The 23,532-nt window shown below is 45.6% G+C and overlaps 1 protein-coding gene across 1 annotated transcript in view; it reads right to left on the bottom strand.

Annotated features, from left to right (window-relative positions):
- CHEK2 (checkpoint kinase 2) overlaps positions 1-23,532 on the bottom strand; it is a 47,172-nt gene that overhangs the window by 21,133 nt on the left and 2,507 nt on the right. Inside the window, exons 3-11 of the mRNA XM_015427274.1 lie at positions 21,425-21,549; positions 17,547-17,694; positions 16,364-16,454; positions 14,555-14,663; positions 12,369-12,422; positions 9,566-9,627; positions 6,516-6,615; positions 3,152-3,238; positions 2,223-2,386 (exon numbers count right to left, since the gene is read on the bottom strand). Of these exons, the coding sequence (XP_015282760.1) occupies positions 2,223-2,386; positions 3,152-3,238; positions 6,516-6,615; positions 9,566-9,627; positions 12,369-12,422; positions 14,555-14,663; positions 16,364-16,454; positions 17,547-17,694; positions 21,425-21,549 (940 nt within the window). The remainder of the gene's footprint in view (positions 1-2,222; positions 2,387-3,151; positions 3,239-6,515; positions 6,616-9,565; positions 9,628-12,368; positions 12,423-14,554; positions 14,664-16,363; positions 16,455-17,546; positions 17,695-21,424; positions 21,550-23,532) is intronic.

The following is a 23,532-nucleotide window of genomic DNA, read 5'->3' as shown; positions in this document are numbered from 1 at the left end:
ATTAAAGAAAAAAATGGAATTTGCTAGCACTTTAACACTATGTTTGATTTCAATACTGTTTTTATATTGCTGTATTATTTATTAGGAACTGTATTAGTGTAATGAATTGTGTTTTATGTACTATGAGAGCTTTTATTCTGTTGTGAGCTGCCTTGAGCCAGCCTAGGCCGGATGGGCAGGATAAAAATCACTAAAATAAATAAATAAAATTAAAACTTCAATGGGAAATTACAACCCAAGATTGAGTCCATTCACAAGTTCAGAACAATGGAACACCCCTCCCCGAATAGGAACAGAGGATTCTTATCTCACTACAGATGCCAATTTCCTGCCTCCAAGCTTTTCCTCTCTGCTCTAATGAAGCTGGTAACAGGATGCATTGTGGCTTTGCGTCCTTCACAAGAACTGTTTACAGCACCGCTCCCACCTTCTCACAGGTTTAAAAACACTCGGAGCTCCATTCCTACTCATCCCTGATGAAGGGAACTTTCATTCTCAAAAGCTTCTACTTGCTGGTCCTCAAGGCACTACTGGAGTCGAGTTGAACTGCCCTACTGCAGACCAACCCGGCTACCCTCTGAAGCAGACTTTTAATGGCATCTCATTTCCTTGAACTGCAAATGCTGAAAGGCCTGTGCTGCTGCTGCTGAACCAACCCTCTGCTCAACTGAAACAGTTTTATTTATTAGACTTTTGTCCCGCTCCTTTCCTTGCCAAGCAGGGCTCAGGGCGGCTTCCAACAATTAGATGAACAATAAATATACAATTAAAAATACACAATAAACTATATGCTAAGTCCATCACAATTTAAAACCAGCCTTACAGTTAAAACATTAGCAATCAATCTATCATAACAGATGGCGCCCTGACAACCCTTCAAGGTAGATAACTAAGGGGGCGGCCAGTGCAGGGAAATCCTCAGCCCAACAGGAAGAGGAGGAGGTCAAACGATCAACCCAGCCGCCACTGTCCTCAGCCGTACGCCTGGTGGAACATCTCCCTCTTACAGGCCTTGCGGAATTGAACCAAACCCCGCAGGGCTTGGGTGTCACTAGACAGAGTCCTGCCAGGTTGGGGCCAGAGCTGAAAAGGCCCTGGGTCCTGGCTGAGGACATTCTGGGGCCAGGGATCACCAGTAAGTTGTTACTAGATGAGCGTAAGGCTCTCTGAGGGGGTCTATAGGGAGAGGCGGTCCCATAGATATGACGGTCCCAGACCGTTTAGGGCTTTGAAGGGGAGTGCCAAAACCTTGACTCTGTTTGGTACTCAATCTGTAACCAGTGCAGCTGGTAGAGCACAGGCTGTATATAGGCTAGCTTACTACAGTATGGTGCCAGTGGGGCTGCCTTTCAAAAGGATTCAGAAGCTACAACTGGCAGAAAACGTGGCCATGAGACAGCCAAGCAAGTGATGAGGGACATACCTAGCCAGCTTTAGGAGAATTACACTGGCTACTGATTTGCTTCTGGGACAACTCAAAGTGTTGGTTCCTGTCATTAAGGACCAAAAGCAGAGTCTGCCACAGGAGTTTCTGCAGGACGGCCTTCCCCCTGCCCATCACCTGCAGGTGTCATCAGAAGCCCTGTGCCGTCGGAGATTAAGTAGATGGTCATCAGGATTCTCTGTTGTGGTGCTTTAACTATGGAATATCCGGTCCAGGTATACTTGCTATTGGGAACTGATTGCTGCAGGAGTCTGACATTTGCCCAAGACCACTTACGTTTTCATTGCCAGGAAACAAAATCCCTTTTCTCTCTTACTTTTTTTAAGGCTTTGTTTTACCTGCTCTTAACAATTTAATATCAGCGCTGATATAATTTGACTAATATAATAATTGGCTTTTATGTATTGCTACTCTTAACTAGCCTCTGAATCATTTATATGCTGCATGCACTTATCCAATTAGCATATTTCTATTGCTGTTTACTGTTGAGGAATACTTTGCATTTTTTAAATTTAATTTTGAGAGACTTGCTGTCTTCAGAAGTAAGTCACCTGGGGAATCACTGATTAAGAGAGAGATAAAATATTTTAGTTTATGTCCCACAGAGTTTCCAACTCTGCATGGGATTGTAGCCTTAGATCCCTAGTGGAAGGCCAGGGCACAAGCACAAAAGAGAAAATATATATTTCTTTCTAGGTGAACATTTGGGCACACTTGTTCACTCACCCAAAGGCCTGAGAAGAAGTACAGGAGGAGCCATCAGAAACAAAGCTCTTACCACATGAAGAGGATGACTCCTAAACTCCAGCAATCTACAGACCGCCCGTAGCCAGCTGTCCCAGCAGAACTGAGGACTTCAGGAGCAAGGTAATTGGGGGTACCACACAAGGTCTGCATGAGAGATGTTTCCCCGAGAATCTTGGACTGTCCAAAATCTGTAATCTTGCATGAAGGAAGTTGAGAAGAACAGATGAAACAGTCAAAAGTTGCTGCATCACACTATGGACATTTGCCTGCAGAAGGACCACCTCTTTCACTCCCGTGTTACTATGCAGAAACCCGATACAGCAGTTTTGCGATAAAAAGTAACGCTTAATCTACACTGCAAATCCAATGAAATCTACATGACCAGGGTGGACAGGAGGCGGATTCCAGAACACACACGTCTCCAAGTGAAACAGACGGCTCCCTCCAGCCCCAAAACTTACGCTGGCAGGCCGGGCCAGGCCCTCTTCCCAAGCTTTGCTGTTCTGTGCCCACCTGCAGACACCAGGTGGCTGGCCTGACAACCTGAGGAGGGCTCCTGCATGAAGACTGTTTTGTTTTTAGAAGTATTTTTAGAAGCTGCTTGGAATCCCACTGATCAGGAGGAAGCTAGATATAAATAAATGTGATTTATAGCTGATTTCATTGCTCATAATTTCTAATGTTATGGTTTTCATGATTTTATTTTATTGTTTTTATTTTGTGAGCCACCTCAAGCAGGTCTCTGGAAAGGCACTGTATACATTTCCCATATAAGTAAGATCCAGAACGATCTCAAAGTTTTGTATGGAAAAAACTCTCTACCTTAAGTATTTAATTACTTGTTAAAATAATAGCATCCCTTGGAAAGCAGCCAATGTGTATATTCAAAACTCACTCAAAGCAGCTGCCTTTGAAGCAAAACAAACAGGGTAGGGTGGGGTGGGGGGTTCTCCTGCACACCTTTATAAGGCAGTTTTCCTCAGGGGATGATAAGAGCACGTTCTCCAGCTTCAAATCCCGATGAATAATGCCATGTTCATGAAGGTACTTGGCAGAGTGTCAAAGACAGAAAAATAGTTGTGCAGTTATCAGACTGGTATAGGCCTGTGGATCGCAGACCTTTGCACAGACAATCAAACATTCTTTAAAACAAGCATTTATATCATCTTGCATCACTTTGTTAGAGAATGAACTTGATATTTTGCTTTATGGACTATATTTATTGCTACACACAATGGACTGTGCACACACACACACACACAGGCTCAGAGAACTGTACACTTTAAGTCACCTGTTGTGATGCAACACATAGAAGGTGCCTGCACAAGCCTTACGTGTAAATAAGGTTTCAGCTACACAGTTACCAGCCTGGTGAAGAAGCACACACCTCCATTATTGTGAGCAGTAAGAAACAACAGCTTGAGAGGAGACAGCCCCCATTGCTGAATCATTTGTGGTCCCGTACGACCCATCACTGCTTTGTTCCTGCTTTGGTATTTCCTGCCAGATGGACATTTGGCTCACAATGGGAATGGTCAGCTTCATCAACACGACAATGGAGCATCGCCAAGGTTTTCACACCTGGCCAGATGCCATCCTTTGAGTAAGGTTTTAGGTTTCAATATTGGCCACTCCTTATAGGTAACCTCCCACTCCTATAGGTAACCAATAGGATTGTTTTTGGGACGGACTAACAGGTAGGTGGGTCCACAAGTTGGAACAGTTACCACCCATCTAATGGACCCACTATAAAAGGTAAGGACCATTCACCTGGCCCTTCCTAGCTAGCATCCCCCGCAACAACCCCTGTCTGCTTTTTGCTTCTCTTAAGTCCCACTTGCTATCCCCAAACCCTTGCCTCTACTTTGATCTCTTGATCTGCAGTCAAGAGACCCACACTGGGGCTGGTTCTGGTCGTGTACGAACTCCCTTTAGTTTACATTTCTCCCCATCCATTTTTCATTGGAACAACCAAGCTGCGAGACAGATAAGTATTGCCCATCATCACCCCCACCTTCTAATGCAAGCGTGCTTATTTTAATACTGTAATTCTAAGGAACTTGATTGAATGTGTGAGTGCATCAGTATTGTTTGTATGAGATTTATTTTTTAAGTAAAAGAGATTTATTTTAACAACAACAGCCTCGTTATCCTTCTCTGGTAACCCTTGTGGGAACAGGACCTTGGTATAAACTGGCAAGAACCCATTTATAAATTGCCAATTGCTGTAAATAAAGCAATTCGGCTAACAACTTAGCTAATTGTCCGGCAGGTTTTATTGACTACCCTAGTATTCATACTTATGACATATTTTAATTACTCCCCTAAGAAGACATTAAAACAATCCATTATAACAGCTCTAAACTGCAAGCAGAATATAAAAGACCCGATCTGGAAGGATGCTGCATGTCTACAGATACGTCCACACCAATGCTCCCTCTAAGCTGTGGAGTCTTGTGAGCAAAAATTCTACTTTGAGAACTACTGGCATTAAAGTTGTGAGCGAGCGATTTAGCTACTACATAAATTAGTTTGCTCTGGAGCCCTCCTTCCTGAGCAAAAACAGAAATGTGTGAGCCAGAGGCTAAAAAACTGTGAGCTAGCTCACTCTAACTCAGCTTAGAGGGAACACTGGTCCACACATCCATCGGCCTCCCTGGGCTTGGCAGATCCCAGGCACCAGGACGCCTACGGAAGTCACTGGGGCACCTACTATTTTCAGCAATGATCATATTGTAGTGCCTCCAGTCCATTCTCAACTGACGTACTAAGGGTTGGACTCACCAGTTTTCCCACTACCAAAAAAGGGAAGGAGTGTCTCCCACCGCCCCCCCTCCACTGAAAAAGCTATGTTCAAGCTCATAAGATCTGCATGGACAAAAGCCATAGAGAATGGGGCCTGTAGGAAGGAGGGGAATTACCAGAAAGTGAATGAAAAAATTGACTGGATCCAACCCCAAATTCGTATCAGAACATTCTGTTGTCTAAGTGTGCATGAAGTTCTTATCATTGCTTGTTTACATATAAACTTAACTTTATGTCATTCAATGGGGGGTGGATGAATTTATTTCCTAACCAGTTGCTTTCTATACTGGCTCAAATATTTAATTAAATTAAGCTTTTTAAAGTAATAATAGACTGTGGAGAACCTGGGCTCGGGTTAGAGGTTAGGTTTGTGTTGTGGTAATGACAACCAGGGCTACCCCTGTATTTCTTTATATCCTACACACTTTTGTTATAGCTTTAATAAAATTGCAAGGAACTTTGAAGAGGTTAGGATTAAGTTTTGCGGTAGAAATAATTAGAAAACATGATAATTAATATTAAAAAATCCTGAAGACTGAAAGATTTGTCAATTCCATACATATTTTGCACATGGACATGTGCTACATAGAACCAAAAAGTGTTCCGATGGCTCCACATTGGAAACTCATATTGCAAAAAATCATCACCCCCCCACTCCAACATTTCCCCCCTTATGGCAATGACAAAACTTCCCAGAGCGATCTTCCAGTGCAAGACCTCCACTTGTGTCACCTCTGGAACACAAGTAACATGGATGAGGAGGGAAGAGAAAAAGGCTTCTCCTACCAACTAAACAAAAACTGGGCTGCCGTACACCCTTTCAGCCTGAATTAGAGCCTCAGGTGGCAGCAGGAGTTTAATATCCTTCTCTGTATTCTACAGGTACTGGAGACCAGCATTTGCTTTAAAGAAACCATGGCCCACAGGGTCGATTTTTTTTGGGGTACACTGTATCTAGAAGAAGGAGGAGGAGGAGGAGGAGGAGGAGGAGAAGGAGGAGGAGGAGATTGGATTTATACACCGCCCTTCACTACCTAAAGGTGTCTCAGAGCGGCTTACAAACTCCTTTCCCTTCCCCTCCCCACAACAGACACCCTGTGAGGTAGGTGGGGCTGAGAGAGCTCTGACAGTAACTGCTCTTTTTCAAGAACAGCTCTTATCAGAGCTACGGCTTGCCCAAGGTCATCCAGCCAGGTGCAAGTGGAGGAGGAGTGGGGAATCAAACCCGGTTCTCCCAGATTAGAGTCCGCACACTTAACCACTACACCAAACTGGCTCTCTGAAGCAGTAAAGGTATGAACAACTCTGTGTAAACACCCTTGTTCACCACCAGGTTCACTGGAAGGAACAACAAAAGCCATTGCCTTGAAGTAGCACAATGGCATAAAGCAGGTTCACTTGGTACCCATCAGCACTTGGCCGGCAACCTTAACAGGAAGCACAGCAGTCGAGGCCAGGCCACAGCCTTGAGGAACAGCCACCCACCCACCCCAGTTTGTTTTGTGGCACTGAGAATTACCTGCACAGCCAACAGCATTTGATAGAAATAAAACTTGCAGGTTGCTTCGCTCAGTCTTGCTGGGGGCAGAACCCTGTCGAATAGCTCCCCTCCTTCCATCCTGAAAGGCAAGTGCAGAAGACCCATTTCTTAGCTGCTTGTATTCAGGAGCAACTCAGAGAACTGACTCAACCTAGGTAAGCCTTGGGCAGTCTGGGACTGTCTGCGGCCATATTAACCGACAGGACCTTTCCCAGAGGCCTGGCTATGAGTGCCCCCCCCTCCATTCAGAGGGGAGGTGGATGACTACCAGGGACAAGGCCTGTCCTAAGGCAGCCCCTCATCTTTGGAAAACCCCCCCCCCCCATGTATTTTCATCTTTTCATTTGTTGATGGCATTCAGGTGAAAATTTCCCTTGGTTGGTCACAGTTTTCAATGCATTCTATCATTTTAAATGTATTTTAAAAACTTCTGCAACCCAGTTATAAACCAGACCTTAGAAGTGAGATATCACTATTTATGAATAAATAATAAAACACATTTGAGTAGGTAAACAGCAATAGGAATGGGGGGACTTGAAAGAACGCCTTGCTCACGTCTCATCTATTTTATCCTTAGGCAGCACATAAAGATCTAGAACTAGCCTTGGATGTCAGATCAAATACCCCTCTGAACAGGGATGCTTTGCCCACAATGTGTAGAGTAAATGCTTCACAACAGCAGGAGCTTTTACCGTCAACATGACCCTTTCAGTTTGTCCATGACTGAATTATTACAGCTGAATCAAGGCTGTCTCCAGCAGGGACCAATCCAGCAGCACTTCCTACTCCAGATCCACCTTTTGCAAAACGCACTCCAGATTATTTGTCAATTCCCTTTCTTTAAATGGACTCCCCAATAACCTAGGGTGTGTGGCCACAACTCACTGGTACAGAATCTGCTTTGTGTGCAAAAGATCCCAAGTTAAATCCCTGATATCTCTAGTTAAAAGGATCAGGTAGTGTAGTAGTCTTCACTGTGGAAGATGAGAAGTGCTTGCCCACTCCAGAACCGCTGATTTCGGGAGGGGTGTTGAATAACCTGAGTCAGATTGAGGTGACGAGAGAGGAGGTCCTAAAACTGATAGACAACTCAAAAACTGATAAATCACCAGGCCCAGATGGCATACATCCGAGAGTTCTGAAAGAACTCAAATGTGAACTTGTGGATCTCCTGACAAAAATATGTAATATTTCCTTAAAATCAGCCTCCATTCCTGAGGACTGGAAGGTAGCAAATGTCACTCCCATCTTTAAAAAGGGTTCCAGAGGAGATCCGAGAAATTACAGGCCAGTCAGTCTGACGTCGATACCGGGTAAATTGGTGGAAACCATTATTAAGGAAAGAATTAGTAGGCACGTTGATGAACAAAACCTATTGAGGCAGACTCAGCATGGGTTCTGTAAGGGAAGATCTTGTCTCACAAACCTGTTAATGTTCTTTGAGGGGATGAACAAACATGTGGACAAGGGGGATCCAATAGATATTGTTTACCTTGACTTCCAGAAAGCTTTTGATAAAGTTCCTCATCAAAGGCTCCTAAGTAAACTCAAAAATCATGGGATAAAAGGACAAGTCCTTTTATGGATCAAAAACTGGCTAATTAATAGAAAACAGAGAGTGAGTATAAATAGGGCAATTTTCTCAGTGGAGGGAGTTAAGCAGTGGGGTACCGCAGGGATCAGTACTTGGTCCACTGCTTTTTAACTTGTTCATTAATGATTTGGAGATGGGAGTAAGCAGTGAAGTGGCTAAATTTGCGGATGATACAAAGTTGTTCAGGGTGGTGAAAACCAGTGAGGATTGTGAAGCACTCCAAGGGGATCTGTCAAGGATGGGCGAGTGGGCGTCAACATGGCAAATGGGGTTCAATGTGGCCAAGTGCAAGGTGATGCACATTGGAGCCAAAAATCCTAAATATAAATACACATTGATGGGGTCTGAACTGGCAGAGACAGATCAAGAGAGAGATCTTGGAGTTGTAGTAGATAACTCACTGAAAATGTCGAGACAGTGTGTGACTGCAATAAAGAAGGCCAATGCTATGCTGGGGATTATTAGGAAGGGTATTGAAAACAGATCAGCCAATATAATAATGCCCCTATATAAATCAATGGTGAGACCTCATTTGGAATACTGTGTGCAGTTCTGGGCACCACACCTTAAAAAGGATATTATAGCTTTGGAAAAAGTGCAGAAAAGGGCAACTCGAATGATAAAAGGGTTGGAACACTTTCCCTATGAGGAAAGGTTAAGGCGCTTAGGGCTCTTTAGCTTGGAGAAACGACGACTGAGGGGTGACATGATTGAGGTTTATAAGATTATGCATGGGAAAGAGCAGGTAGAGAAAGAGGTACTTTTCTCCCTTTCTCACAATACAAGAACCCGTGGGCACTCCATGAAATTGCTGAGCGGTCGGGTTAGAACGGATAAAAGGAAGTACTTCTTCACCCAAAGAGTGATTAACACATGGAATTCACTGCCACAGGAAGTGGTGGGTGCTACAAGCATGGACGGCTTCAAAAGGGAATTAGATAAGCATATGGAGCAGAGGTCCATCAGTGGCTATTAGCCACAAGGTATAGATAGGGACTCTGGGGCAAGTGATGCTCTGTCATCTTGGTGCTTGGGGGGGGGGGTCAACAGTGGGAGGGTTTCTAATGTCCTGGCCCCACTGGTGGACCTCCTGATGGCACTGGTATTTCTGGCCACTGTGTGACACAGAGTGTAGGACTGGATGGGCCTTTGGCCTGATCCAACATTGACATCTCTTATGCTCTTATGGGAAAAGCCCCCCTATTTCAGACCTGTGAGAACACCTGCCAGGCGAAGGAGACAAGACTCCCCTTTGTGAGGCCCAGGGGGGGGGGGTCTGGCTCAGGCCGCTCCTCCATGTGGATGGGGGGTTTTAACTGCAGGAGGAGGGGGTCAGTAATCCCTAAAAAAATTCCCCCTTCATTTCCATTTAAATTGCTGGGCTCAGAAGAAAAAAGCACACACACAGAAACACAAATTCAAACAGGCTACTTACAGTTCCAACACAATGTAGAAATCTTCTCCTTCAAAGAAGTCAACAATCTTCATCAGGCAGGGCTGCAGCAAGTGAGGAAGACAGGAAGAGGTTCAGGCCACCCTCAGGGGAAGTCAGAGGAAAAATTAAACAACGGGGGCCCCGGGGGTGTGTGTGTGTGTTTGAAGCCACTACAAATATCAGGCAGCAAATGCATTTTTTTTTTGTAGCTCCTCTTCAGAGAACACTGCAGAAATCTGTGGAAGATGGGGGGTGGGGTCAGGGCCGGCCCGAGATTTTTTGGCACCCTAGGCAAAACTAACGCCCCCTCACCTTGTGTCTCCTTCCCAGCCGCTGTGTGCCTCTCCGGCGCTCAAGCCGGGTGGTAAGCTGGGTGCATTGGGTGGGGGGGAGGAGAGGGGGCTACAAGGCTCTTCGGAGGGCGGCCCTTCTGCCTTTTCTCCCCCCCTGCCCGCTTCCCCCCCAGGGGGACCGAGACCATCCCAGCTGCGTGCACCCCGTCCCCTCGCCAAGGAGACTCACCAAGGGCAGCGTGAAGGAGTCATCTGGTCTGAGCAGGCCTGTCTCGGAGGAGGAAGTGGCGGCGGGTCTGCTCCAGCCCCCTCTATGCACCACGCATGCCTACCTGGGCCACCCTGCCCATGGGCCCTTCAGGCGGCGCCATCCACCTCCTCCCTGCCCTGCAGGCCACCTGCGCCTCAGGACAGGCCCTGAGCACAGCAGGGGGGGGGGCGCTTCCCCCTCCCTCCTCGCTTCCTTCCCCACCCGCTTCTGGGCGCACTGGGTGCCAGACTCGGGGTGAAAGAGGTGGCGGTCCCCCGGTCAGGGACCAGATGCATGCAGGGCTTTTGGGGGGGCGGGTGCAGTTTGGCGCCCCTAAGGGCCAGCCCGCTCTAGGCGAATGCCTAGTTCGACTAGTGAGCGAGCCGGCCCTGGGTGGGGTGGGGGGTGCATACTGACACTGGAGCTGCTGTTTGGGGAACAGACGTCTGAAGAACTGAGTCAGACTGAGGTGACGAAAGATGAAGTTCTAGAATCACTAACCAAATTGAAAACTAACAAGTCTGCAGGTCCAGAAGGGATACATACTCAGATGTGAAACTGTTGATCTGCTAACAATATGTAACTTGTTGGTAAACTCGGCCTCCATGCCAGATGACTATCAAATTTAATAAATAAGAAGACTGAAAAGTAGCAAATGTCACCCCAATTTTTTAAAAAAGGGCTCCAGAGTGGATCTATGGATTTACAGGCCAACTAGCCTAACATCTTTTCAGGTAAATTAGAAGGAACTCCTATTAAAAAGAGAATAACTAAGCACACTGCGGAGCAACGCATGCTCAGGGAAAATCAGCATGGCTTCTGTAGGTAACATTACTTACTCCAGTACATGTAAACTGCCGCTGACACAATTGTATCTGGCCTCACAGATCTTTTTGTGTCATTCAATTTGGGTCCTATATAAATTGTATACTGCCTGACAAGTGTAAGCTTTGAGGGATGTTGCATTCTGTACAATTTGACCTCTGAAGAAGACTCTTTTGGGCCGACGCACCTCAGGGCATATATGGTTCCTTCTGTGCATTTGTCACTTTGATTGCATTATGAGCCTTTACTTGGCCCCCTAAAAGGTTTTTAACTGTTTTTGAAATAAACACGTGTACTTTTGTCTATAATTACTGATGTTTTTAATTTTTAGCCCCTTACTAGTTTTCTAAACTTCCTTTGGAGGTTTTGGCTCTTGCTTGGTTGGTTTAGTTTCTCTTCTCCTTTTTTCATGAGTGTGAACTATAAAGAACTACAGGAGGACACCAGACGAGTGGCAAATGAAGTTCAAAGTGAGTGAAATTTAAAGTGATGCCTACTGCAATAAAAAAATTCCTAATCTTAAATATATTCTGATGTGGTCTGAACTGGCTGAGCCTGTTGGAGATCTTGGAGTTGTAGTGGAAAGCCTGACAAAAATGCCAGCCAAATGGGTGGCAGCAGTGTTCCCCCAGGCCCTTTGGCTGAGGCAGCCGGCACCCATCTATGCCGCCCCCCCCCCGAGGTTGCTGTCGCCCGTCCGTCACCTGTCTCCTGACCACCGACAACTGGCCTTTAACTCGTTGTACCACCGGGCCAGAATTTTATAGCCGACTGATGCTCTTCCAAGCTGTACCGATTGTTTTAATTGTTATAATGTTTTATTGTGTTTTAATGTTTTAAACTGAAATTGTATTTATTGCAGAGACGTTACCCACCCTGAGCCTGCCCACGGGATGGGCGGGATATAAATGCAAAACAAACAAACAAACAAAAAGTCAAACTCCAGGCTAGAAATTATTAGGAAAGGGGCTGAAAATGAAATAGACAATATTGTAATGCCCTTATGTGGGTCGATAGGGCATACGGGAAAGCCGTGGCCTCCCTGTCCTGTTTGTTTGGCCCTCTGTGGCAGCTGACTGGCCACTGTGTGAAACAGGGTGCTGGACTAAACGGACCCCCGTGGGTCTGACCCAGCAGGGGGGCTCTTCTGGTGTTCTTAACCTCAGTGTGAATGAAAAGATCAGGAATGCAAGAGCAAGGGACAGACGCCCTGTAATCCTGATGTCCCCCTTCAATTATATATGTGCTTATTTTTATTTATTTATTGTTAACATTTTTACCCCGCCCTCCCCACGAGCGGGCTCAGAAATATACAGAAAAAATCAAAACAGTATTTCTCAGAACCGTAACCGAGACTTTACTGACAACAAGGAGGAAGAGGAAGATGAGCAAACTTCAAGTAACAAGGTAGACACATTTTTACAGACACACTCACATGATCAACTTTCTTCAAAATCTCCACTTCTGTTGACACGTTAAAAGGCCGTTCCTGCTTTTAAACAGTGGAACATCACGTCACTTCCATGGCATTTGCATAAGCCTCTCCACTTCGTCTGAGGTGCAGCGTAAGTTAAAACAGCAATATGAAGCTCACACCTGCACCACATGAAGACTTCGACACCCCCCCTCCCCCATGGAGTCAGAGCAGGAGGCAACCTGCTCCGATGTCCATTTCAAAGCAAGAAGATTCAAATATTTGCAACTGCCTATACCAACCAAAACAAGGACACACATTCACAGAGAGGAGATCTTCAAATCTGAGTACCTTAGTAGATGGAACATTTATACCCTGCCCTCTCCAAGACCAGCTGGACCCAAAGTGGGAGACAGAGACTAAGGCACTCGGAAACGGAGCCTGGGAGCTACAGACTGCTCAAGGGAACCCCCTTCCCTCAAATTAAGGGACTGATACTCTGCGCCCCCCCCCCAATCCAATTCATTCCTGAGGTTTACAACCAGGGATTCAGTAGCTAGCCTGGGGAATTCAAAGGAGGCAGTTTGCTGGAAGCCTGTGCTGGTTCTGGGCCTTGAAAGACTGTGAACTGAGCCCTCCAGCAGCGCAGGAATCAAGCTTTCAAATTGCATTCAGCTTCTTCAGAGGCACAGTTTTCACTTTAAAAGACAACCACTCCCACAAAGTCCTGCCAACGCCACAAACATAAGCATACAGGAAAGTCCAGCATTTTACAGAGAAAATATTTTCATACAATGTATTTAGGATTGAGATGCATTTATTAAAATAGCTATACCCTGACTTTCTGCTCAGCTGCCCCTTAACTACTAAGTATTCAGCACAAGCGAACATCTCCCAGAACCACAGCTGACCTGCAGGCGACAGAGATCTGTCCCCCCCAGACCAAACGGCTGCTTTGGAGGGGGGGCTCTAGGGTACTGTTTCCCTACTGAGGTCCCCCCCCCCCCGACTCCACCCCACCCCCGACTCCAGGGATTCCTCAGTCCGGAGTTGGCAACCCTGTGTGGTTTGTTGGGGGGGGGTGTCCTCTTTTCCGAGCGGCTTTTGTTTCAGTGTCCTCTTTCATTTTTGACAGGGCCGCATACAGGTTTCATGAAGGATAATTCTTGGTCATAGTGTTTTATCATTGCCGCTAATCCAGTCGTAGGAGAGAAACAGAGATGACTTCCTTAAATTGTTTCCAGCTGTGGTGGCTGGAGGACGGAGGGGACCCTGAGAGAGGGGGCGGGGAAGGCAGTCAAGCTGGGAGCCATTCTGACGAAAAACGGTCCCCACGACTTGCATTTTTATCTCGCCAACAATTCATCCCACCTGCAGGGTCTCACCTGCAGCAATGGATGTAACACTCATGGAGTCATTATGAGAACTGTAGTTCTTTAGACCACCCTTCTTTCGCTTGCTCCTTCCGGCTGTTTTATACCTCGGACTAGGTCGCGTTAGAACGGATGGAAGTACATCTTCACCCAAAGAGTGATTAACACTTGGAATTCACTGCCACAGGAAGTGGTGGCGGCTACAAGCATGGAAGGCTTCAAGAGGGAATTAGAGAAGCATATGGAGCAGAGGTCCATCAGTGGGCAATAGCCACAAGGTATAGATAGGGGCTCTGGGGCAAGGGATGCTCTGTCTTCTTGGTGCTGGGGGGGGGGTCAACAGTGGGAGGGCTCCTGGTGTCCTGGCCCCACTGCTGGACCTCCTGAGGGCACCTGGTATTTCTGGCCACTGTGTGACACAGAGTGTTGGACTGGATGGGCCTTTGGCCTGATCCAACATTGGCATCTCTTATGTTCTTATGTCCCGGTTATTATGAATGCTTGTTATACACCTCAGTTCAATGACTTTCTTGTGTTGTATTTTTTTTTTGCATTAATAATGTCGTCTTCCTCCACTTTTCTAAGCTTCTTCACCACAACACTTCTGCTCCTCCCTCTTCCTCCCCCCAATGGTGGGGGGTGAGCAGAGCTGACTTCTGCCACAGCCAACTCCCCTCCACTCAGCAAGGTAATGGAGGAGCATTAGCCTGTGCTTACAGTGTGTGTGTGTGTGTGTGTGTGATATATGATATATATGATATATATATGATATATATGATATATATATGATATATATGATATATATATATGATATATATGTATGTATATACTTACATTCTCTGGCAAAGTATCTGTCATAAACCTCGACTTGTTTATTATTTTTATAGCAACTTTGCGACACGTGGTCTTTTCAAATGCCAGCTTCACCTCTCCACAGGCACCACTAGCAGAAAAAAATAAGGGCGTTTAGATGGTAAATCTCTGGCAGGAAACACATACTAAGTTCTACGTTACTGGGGTGCCTGAACTGACCAAAGAATGCTACCTGGCTGCTCCCATGCCCACCATGCAGGGCTGGGAAAGGCAGATGGGTAGCTACATTCAGATCTAACACACAGGAAGAGGCCCTGGAAGTCAGATGTCCAACATCCCCCTTCTGCTTCTTCAGACGTGACTCTGATACTGAAGATTCCTGTATTCCTAATCAAACATTATTTGACACCGCATCCAGTTCGGGGGTGTCATGGATGACAGCAGAAGCAGATAACATTTAAAGAGATTTATCAGTGTTTGTAGGGACACTGGGGCTGGGACCCATCAAGCTGCCAAGAGAGGCATGGTTTTCACAGCCAGGAGTGAAAACACTGGATCTTTTTGATATGCTGGCACCTCACTATTGGCCTGAGTAGGTGCTGGCAGGCTGTTGCCACTAGAACCCAAGACCCAGACTAGCTAAGACCCTTTCACGCGTAGGGAGGGCTGAAGGACTGCATCCTCATTACACATACCCCCCCCCCCCATCTGAACCTTCCAGAGGGGAGAGGGGATCAGATGCTCAGCCTATGTAAGTTCCAAGTTCGGGTACCAGTCTTTCTCTGCTTCAGTTCTTCTATAAGCCTGTAAATTAGTGGTGCAGCCTGTTTTTTATCTAGAGTTTTGCCAGCCAAATAAAGCTTGTATTGTTTCAAGAAAAGGTGACTGCCTTGATTCCTACCTATGCACCTCACTGTGGCTAATGTTACTAAAGCAGCCCTGGTTTGGATGTTCCTTATCATATGGCACCAAACTGGTGAGGGGGCAGGAGGTGGTGGCGGCCTTCCAAAGGGAAAGGTACCAAGAACCACCTAAGAGGGGATCGGAGAGCAGTGAGGGGTTTGTGCTTGGACAAGAGGGCTCCCTCACCAGAAGGACTTCCCCCCTAGCTTCTGAGCAAGTCTGGGCCTCGCTTACTTCCTCGAGGGATCTTTGCCTGAGCAAGGAGCCAGAGTGGCCTGCAGGGTGCTGGGGCAGAAGTGTCACAGGAGGAAGGAGAAATAACAGTTACTTGGGAATGCAGAAATCTTCAACAACTTAGCTACACAGGAAGAGGTGAGGGAGAGATCGCACGAGCCTCCGGGTCTGCGTTGCTTGCTCCTAGCTGAACCCGGACATAATCTCAGCATCACCGTAGCCCACTGCCTCATGGCCTACAGGTACCCCATCTCCACAGACACACACGGAAGGAGCAACCAGGAGACCCTGAGGGGGGCAGAGCACTGCACCCTGGGCAGGTGAACAGGAGCACATCCCGCTCAGAGGGACACCATCAGGTGCCCCTGCCTGATCGGTGGGTGTTTCCTGGGGCTCCTAGAGACTCCACCACACTCGCTACGTGGAATCAAACTGGCAGAGGGGTGCATGTTGCTTCCCCTTCCCCCCCCCCAGCGGAACATCTATAGGGAACAGACCGGCGGTACCACTGCAAGCGGCCCACAGGGCTGGTTTGCCCCAGTATAGCTAATCCCACCACCATGAAAGAGAACAAGGTGACCTTTGGAATTGCTTTGCTACATGCTACATCCCCAAGAGCAGCATCACGCAGGAAATGTAGCAGGGAAAAAAATCTCCAAAAACTACATCCTGCACAATACTACTCTAACTTACCTTCCCAAAGTTTTTGAGATGATGTATTTCTCTCTGAGCTCTCTGGGGCACTCCAACTGGCCATCCACCATGGGATCAGAAAACACAAACACTGGAAAAGCAAACGAAAAATGCAGCTTTGCTGTTACTAACATCCTGACTTCCAGTTTACTCATCCAATAGCCACTACTACAAAGTGAGTTGGAAGGGAATGTACATAATTTCAGGAAGATAGCATCTACAAGTCAGTTTGGATCTGAACACTTAAATAGCACCTAAGAATCATCAACCATGGTTACTTTCAATCATTTGTAACTGTTTCCCAAAGAGAGTGAGAGACACTGGCAGAGTCAAAGAAGTTCTGCCACATCCTGTGGAGCAGGACCTTACACAACAGTTGTTTCTGAAATGTTCATCACTGTTTATTTATTCAGTTTGTGGCTCTCCTTTCTAACTCAGTGCAGTCTAATAAGTAATGTAGTATGATGAGGATTAAAGAAATCCAAATAAGCGTAACATACTGGACACGAGACACAGTGCAAATGTCATGCTGAAAAACAAGCCATATGAGACTGGCAGGAAACAGTGCAGCCACAACACACAGTGCAACCCACGCAGCCAACAGACACCACATTCTGCAAGTCGTCAGTGGGGTGTAGCCCGCAGTCCCTTCCTCTTCATGAAGCACCTTCCTGGACCACCCTGCCATCTTTATAGACAGCCCCCTCCTGAGCCTGCAAAAGGGGGGGGCGCGGGGGGGGGGGGGGGCGCAGCGGCACAGGAGGCCTTCTGACCTTCTCAGGCACGCCCATCTCCAGCGTGACGGAGAGTCCGTCTACAAACAAAGTGGCTGCAGTTCCATGGGTGTCTGTCCTCAGCACTTTTCTCCAAACTAGCAAATTATCCAGGAACAGGTTTTCAACCCTTTTTCATACAATTGGGTGGCAGAACAGGTATGAAGATTGGTGGAGAAGCCCCGCTCCCCGCACCCTCCTTTTCACAATGTTAACAGATCTCACGTGACCCCAAGTAACACATCAAGTTCGGACAAACAAGAAAAGCGATGCATGAGTCTCACTTATAAAGGCAGTTACTCGCTTACAACTCAATCACTGTTGGCAGAACCAGTCTTCTCTACAGCACTGTTGACGGAATCACAGTCCTTCCCAAGGCGGGCTGAACGTCAGGCAGGCACCCGTCTTACCTTTGTTATGATGCAGAGCAAGAGCGATTTCAGCATTGTGAGTCAAGGGAAACTTGTTCCCCTTCCCAAGGCGCTGGCCATTGACGTATGTGCCATTGGCACTGTGGTCTTCGATATAAGCCACGTGGGAGTTTCTGGGTCCAGGCTCCTTGGAGAAAGGACAATTAACCACTGTGCCAGAAGGCAAGGTGCCAGCCACAGCTGAGCCACACACCAAACATCACAGCCTATCTTCAGCCCCACAGCACTTTTCCCCACACACAACACACTTGAATACAGCCAGGCAGTTGCTTTATGTGAGCCTTCAAGAGAACAAGAAGATGAGCATGTGAATAAGCCTGAGATAGGTGTAGTTGTTGCTGTTGTTTGGTCCAGTGACTGTGTTGTCCTGGGTGTAATTGTGTTGCCCTGGCAGCAAAGTTCATCTCTTAAACAGGCAAAGATTATAAGGGTTCAAGGCTGTGCAGCATCAGCCTCTGACTGTATTGGTTCTTGTGGACAGCCAAGCACAACCCAGTAACTGTTTTATTAGACCACTGATACATTCTCCTTCCCTGCAGAAAGGGGCACCAAGGCATGGCACAATCAAATCAGCACGCAGTTTAAACTGAGAAACTCTCATGAGACTGCAATATTAAGGCACCCCTTGCCAGCCCCCCTACAGCCTCTCAGGCCCTCCTAAAAGACACCAATGTGGCCAAGCTCCTGACCCCTTACGGCAGGCTGCTCCATACAAGTGGGGCCCCTGCTGAGAAACCCTGAGAGTGAACAGAGGCTGTGCTAGCTGGAAGCTGCTCATCAGTGGAGCATGGCTGGGAGGTGTGGTTGCAAGATAAACACTGTGCACCTGGGTCATCTTTGGAGGCCCCGCTTCAGGTGCCCCTGGAACACTACAACTACAAAATGTGTGTGTTCTTATGCAGTTGTCATAAACTTTGTAGGAAGTTCACCAGTCGGTCAAGAAAAGGTACAGGACAGACGTAAGGACTGAATGAGTTTAGCATTAGCATATGGAGTGAGCTAAGAAATCAATATCCCTGTTAAATCGGGGGGGGGGGTGTTCTGAGTGTTGTAATAACTCGTAATTCAGCAATTTCCCTTTCCAGTCCACCTTATCCTGGAAACCTACTGACCGACAAACATACCTACATGCCTCCAGCTACCATCCTAAACATACCAAACGATCAATTGTTTACAGCCAGGCTCTATGCTATAGCTGCATCTGCTCCAATCCTACAGACAGAGATTCTCACCTGAGGGATCTACAACAAAAAACCTTTTAGGAACTAAAGTAGTCATCTGATGAAGTCAAGAAACAAATTAACAAAGCTAGGATAGTACCCAGAGAAAACCTGCCCCAAAAAGACAATAACAGAACACCACTACCGGTCACATACAGCTCGCAACTCAAAACAACCCATCAGCGACTTACAACCTCTAATGGATAACGACAATCTCTTTCACAAGTACTAGGGGGCAAACCTTTTCTGGCACACAGCCAGCCTCCCAATCCCAAACAACTCCTCATCACAATAATTCAACATCTGATGTAAATATGGACACCAGTACCAGAGCTTGCAATAAACCCAGATGCCAATTTTGCTGCTGCATACACCCAGACCACACAATCACTGGACCTAACAACATCAACGACACCATCTCAGGCTTATTCACATGCTCATCTTCTAACATTGTGTATGCCATTACGTGCCAATAATACCCTTCAGTTCTCTACATAGGGCAAACAGGTCAAACCCTACACCAAAGGATAAATGGACACAAATCTGACATCAAGAATCATGACCGAGAATCCTGTAGGAGAACACTTCAGCCTTCCAGGACATTCAATGGATGACCACAAAGTACCTGTTTTATTGGAAAGGGGAACTTCAGGAACAGACTGGAAAGGGAAACTGCTGAATTACAAGTCATTAACAACACACACACACACACACGGACGTAACAGGAATACTGGTTTCTTATCTCACTACCAGTGTTCCCTCTAAGCTGAATTAGTGTGAGCTAGCTCACAGTTTTTTAGCCTCTGGCTCACACATTTTTGTCTTAGCTCAGGAAGGGATGACTCCAGAAGAGCAAACTAATTTATGCAGCAGCCAAAGCTCCTGCTCACAACTTTAATGCCAGTAGCTCACAAAGTAGAATTTTTGCTCACAGGGCTCCATAGCTTGGAGGGAACATTGCTCACTACATATGCTAAACTCATTCAGTGCTTACATCTGTGTTCTCACCAAGAAGGGCTATACATCCCCTTTATTTTAGTGTATTTCTTATTTGGAACAGTAGGTTAGAATAGTGATTGTAATGTAATGCAATGAATATTAGAATGTAATGTCATTTAGAATGGTAGAATGATGTATTTCTCTAGTCTGGTGATACAGGAGACACAACACTGCACAATCAATTACCCCTTTTTAATTTCAATGCAGAAAATTAATGAGTATTATCAGATATATTTTAGCTCTGAGAACCAATCACTTATATACTGAACCATCACATGATAATGCTATAATAGTCTAAGCTAGCGGCGGTCACTTTAACTATAAGAAGCATCACACAGAGACTTGATTAGGTTTCTATTGAAGCAACTCTTTTTTTGGGGGGGCTTCCAAAGCATTCTAAGATAGTTATTTGAAAACTGTTGCTTTAAAGCCCATATATTTAATTATGCTTGAGAAATGCTAGGAGATCTGATTTCTTTGCACGTGGCTTTTCAGTACTTGTAAATTTAATTAGCATGGGTATTTTTTATTATCTTGTCTAAAAAGAGTTGCGTCTCTTTTTTCAATAGATCATTAGCTCTCTGAAATTTATATTTGGCTTTGCTGGCACAAGGTTAAACACAGAACTCACTTATAATTATTGTACCATACAAATAAGTTGCCCCCTCATCGGGCATTAGCTATATTAGGGGTATGCAAAAAAAGCTCACAAAAACCCACAGTATTATTCAGATTCAGGTATATTACCCATGGAAAATATCAGTATTCCCTAAATCCCAATGCTGGCATGGTATTCAGTAAATATTCAGGATTCCCATTTTTTTTTGGCTCCATTATACCCTATGGGGGACCCATAATGGAGAATTGTGCCAGGGGTATCTGGGGCTCTGGGCGGGCTGACTTTTGAAGTAGACGTACCAAACTTGCAGCATAGCTGCTGGTACCTCTTCTCAAAAAACTCCCTAAGTTTCAAAAATATCGGAACAGGAGGTCCCCCAAAGAAGGTGCCCCCATTCTCCATTCATTTCAATGGAGGAGAGAAAGTGTTTAAAAGGATTATAGTCCCTTTAAATGCCTTCTCAACCCATGGCTGAGAGCAAACTCCAAAGGCATTTAAAGGGCTTGCAGGCCAGTAAAATAAAGAAAATAATTTTTGTACAAACTAATTGGTACGGGCTTCTTAACAAGATAAAGAACAATTATCTTATTGCACCCCCGCCCATCATTTCAGGCAAGACCGGTGGCAGCCCCCACGGAGGAGCCTTCTTAGTCATGGCACCAAAACGTTGAAAACCCTCCCCAGAGAAATTCATCTGTCTCCCTCCCTCCATGGTCTTTCCTTGACAGGTGAAGACTTCTTTGTTTTGCCTGGGGTTCCGTCACTAAGTGTTATTATTAGTCCTCCTTCCTGGTTGTGTGGTTTTTAGGTGCATATACCTTAGTTGTTCAATATTCTTTTATATATTTGTGTTTGAAGTGCTTTTTAATGTTTGTTACCTAGGAGACCCTGAATTGGGTAAAGGCAGCATAGAAATGCTTTAAACAAATAAATGATAAAGAAAGGCCACAGGAAAATTTACATGAATTGAAAATTGCTCTTTACAATACAAAGAAATAACTGATCTGACTCAAACTTACTCTGAAGATGCGGAAGTGCTTCTTGCTGTACTGTTTGTACAGCTCCGTATGTGCCACATTCAGCCTTGTAAAACTGTATTCACAACTTGGGTCTCTACCAAACCAGTACTCATTCTTCAGGCAGTCTGGGGAGGGAGCAAAGATTTCAAAACACCGTAAATTATCAACAAGTGAAAATTGCTCTGCATAGTGTCCCCTGGAACTTTAATCTGCTTGGTATTTTCCCACCCAAATTAAAGGTTCTGAGAAGATGAACTCTACCCAAATCTTAGCTGAAAAGGTATTATGAATACCACACCCTATTCCTTTAAAATAAAAAAATTGGCCACCTTAGGAGACTTCAGAGGTATACTGAAGTATGAGCTTTCTTGGGCTATAAAGGGTGTGGGGCGGGCAGAATTTCCTTTTTTATTCTCCCTGCTTCTGTCACATGTTTCTAGAGAAAAGTTGGAAAAATTCCTCTGAAATAGTAACTTGAAATGAGAAAAATGCTTTTTAAGTCAAGGTTTTACTCAAGCACAGCATGAAGATTTTCATGTAAGACCGTCAACAGCATTTGCTAATAATCACCATGTATATTTAGAGAAAGGCAGTAACAGGATACAATCTCAAAAACAACAGAATGATCTTGGTCCCAAATTCAAGGCAAACCATTCAACATCACAGTAATCCAACTAATTGCCCCAACCACTGACGCAGAAGAGGCTGAAGTGAACGGGTTCTATGAAGACCTACAACACCTCCTAGAACTAACACCAAAAGAAGATGTCCTTATCATCATAGGGGACTGGAATGCAAAAGTAGGAAGTCAAAAGGTAACCACAGTAAAGGGCAAATTTGGCCTTGGAGAACAAAATGAAGCTGGACAAAGGCTAAGAGAGTTTTGTCAAGAGAACACGCTGGTCACAGCAAACATCCTCTTCCAACAAACTAAGAGCTGACTCTACACATGGGCATCACCAGAGGGGCAACACCGAAATCAGATTGACTATATAATTTGCAGTCAAAGATGGAGAAGCTCAATCCAGTCAGTAAAAACAAGACCTGGAGCTGACTATGGCTCAGATCATGAGCTACTCATTGCAAAATTCAGACTTAAACTGAAGAAAATTAGGAAAACCACTAGGCCATTCAGATTTGACCTAGATCGCATCCCTGATGAATATACAGTAGAGGTGAAGAATAGATTCAAGGGTCTAGATTTGATAGATAGAGTACCTGAAGAACTATGGACGGAGGTTCGTGACATTGTACAGGAGGCAGCAATCACCACCATCCCAAAGAAAAAGAAATGCAAGAAAGCAAAGTGGCTGTCTGATGAGGCTTTACAAATAGCAGAGGAAACAAGGAAAGCGAAAGGCAAAGGCGAAAAGGAAAGATTTACACAACTGAATGCAGATTTCCAGAGAGCAGCAAGGAGAGATAAGGAGGCCTTCCTGAATGAACAGTGCAAAGTAATAGAGGAAAACAATAGAATGGGAAGGACTAGAGATCTCTTCAAGAAAACTGGAGAAATCAAGGGAGCGTTCCATGCAAAGCTGGCCATGATAAAGGACAAAAACGGTACGGACCTAACAGAAGCAGAAGAGATTAGGAAAAGATGGCAAGACTACACAGAAGAACTATACAAGAAAGACCTCGATGTCCTTGACAACCACGACGGTATAATCACTGACCTCGAGCCAGACATCCTGGAATGTGAAGTTAAATGGGCCTTAGAAAGCATTACTAACAACAAAGCTAGTGGAGGTGATGGTATCCCAGCTGAGCTATTCAAAGTCTTAAAAGATTATGCTGTTAAAGTGCTGCACTCAATTTGCCAGCAAATTTGGAAAACGCAACAGTGGCCACAGGATTGGAAAAGGTCAGTATACATTCCAATCCCAAAGAAGGGCAATGCCAAGGAATGTTCAAACTATCGCACAATTGCACTCATATCACACGCTAGCAAGGTCATGCTCAAGATCCTACAAGCTAGGCTTCAACAGTACGTGGATAGAGAACTGCCAGAAGTACAAGCTGGGTTTCGAAGAGGCAGAGGAACTAGAGATGGTGAAAACCAGTGAGGATTGTGAGGCACTCCAAAGGGATCTGTCAAGGATGGGCGA

The sequence above is a fragment of the Gekko japonicus genome, unplaced genomic scaffold, assembly GCF_001447785.1.
Source record: "Gekko japonicus isolate JY-2015 unplaced genomic scaffold, Gekko_japonicus_V1.1 scaffold1498, whole genome shotgun sequence".
In the NCBI taxonomy this organism is placed as follows: Eukaryota; Metazoa; Chordata; class Lepidosauria; order Squamata; family Gekkonidae; genus Gekko; species Gekko japonicus.
Note: the sequence above shows the minus strand (reverse complement) of the source record. Positions and strands in the feature narration are given on the sequence as shown.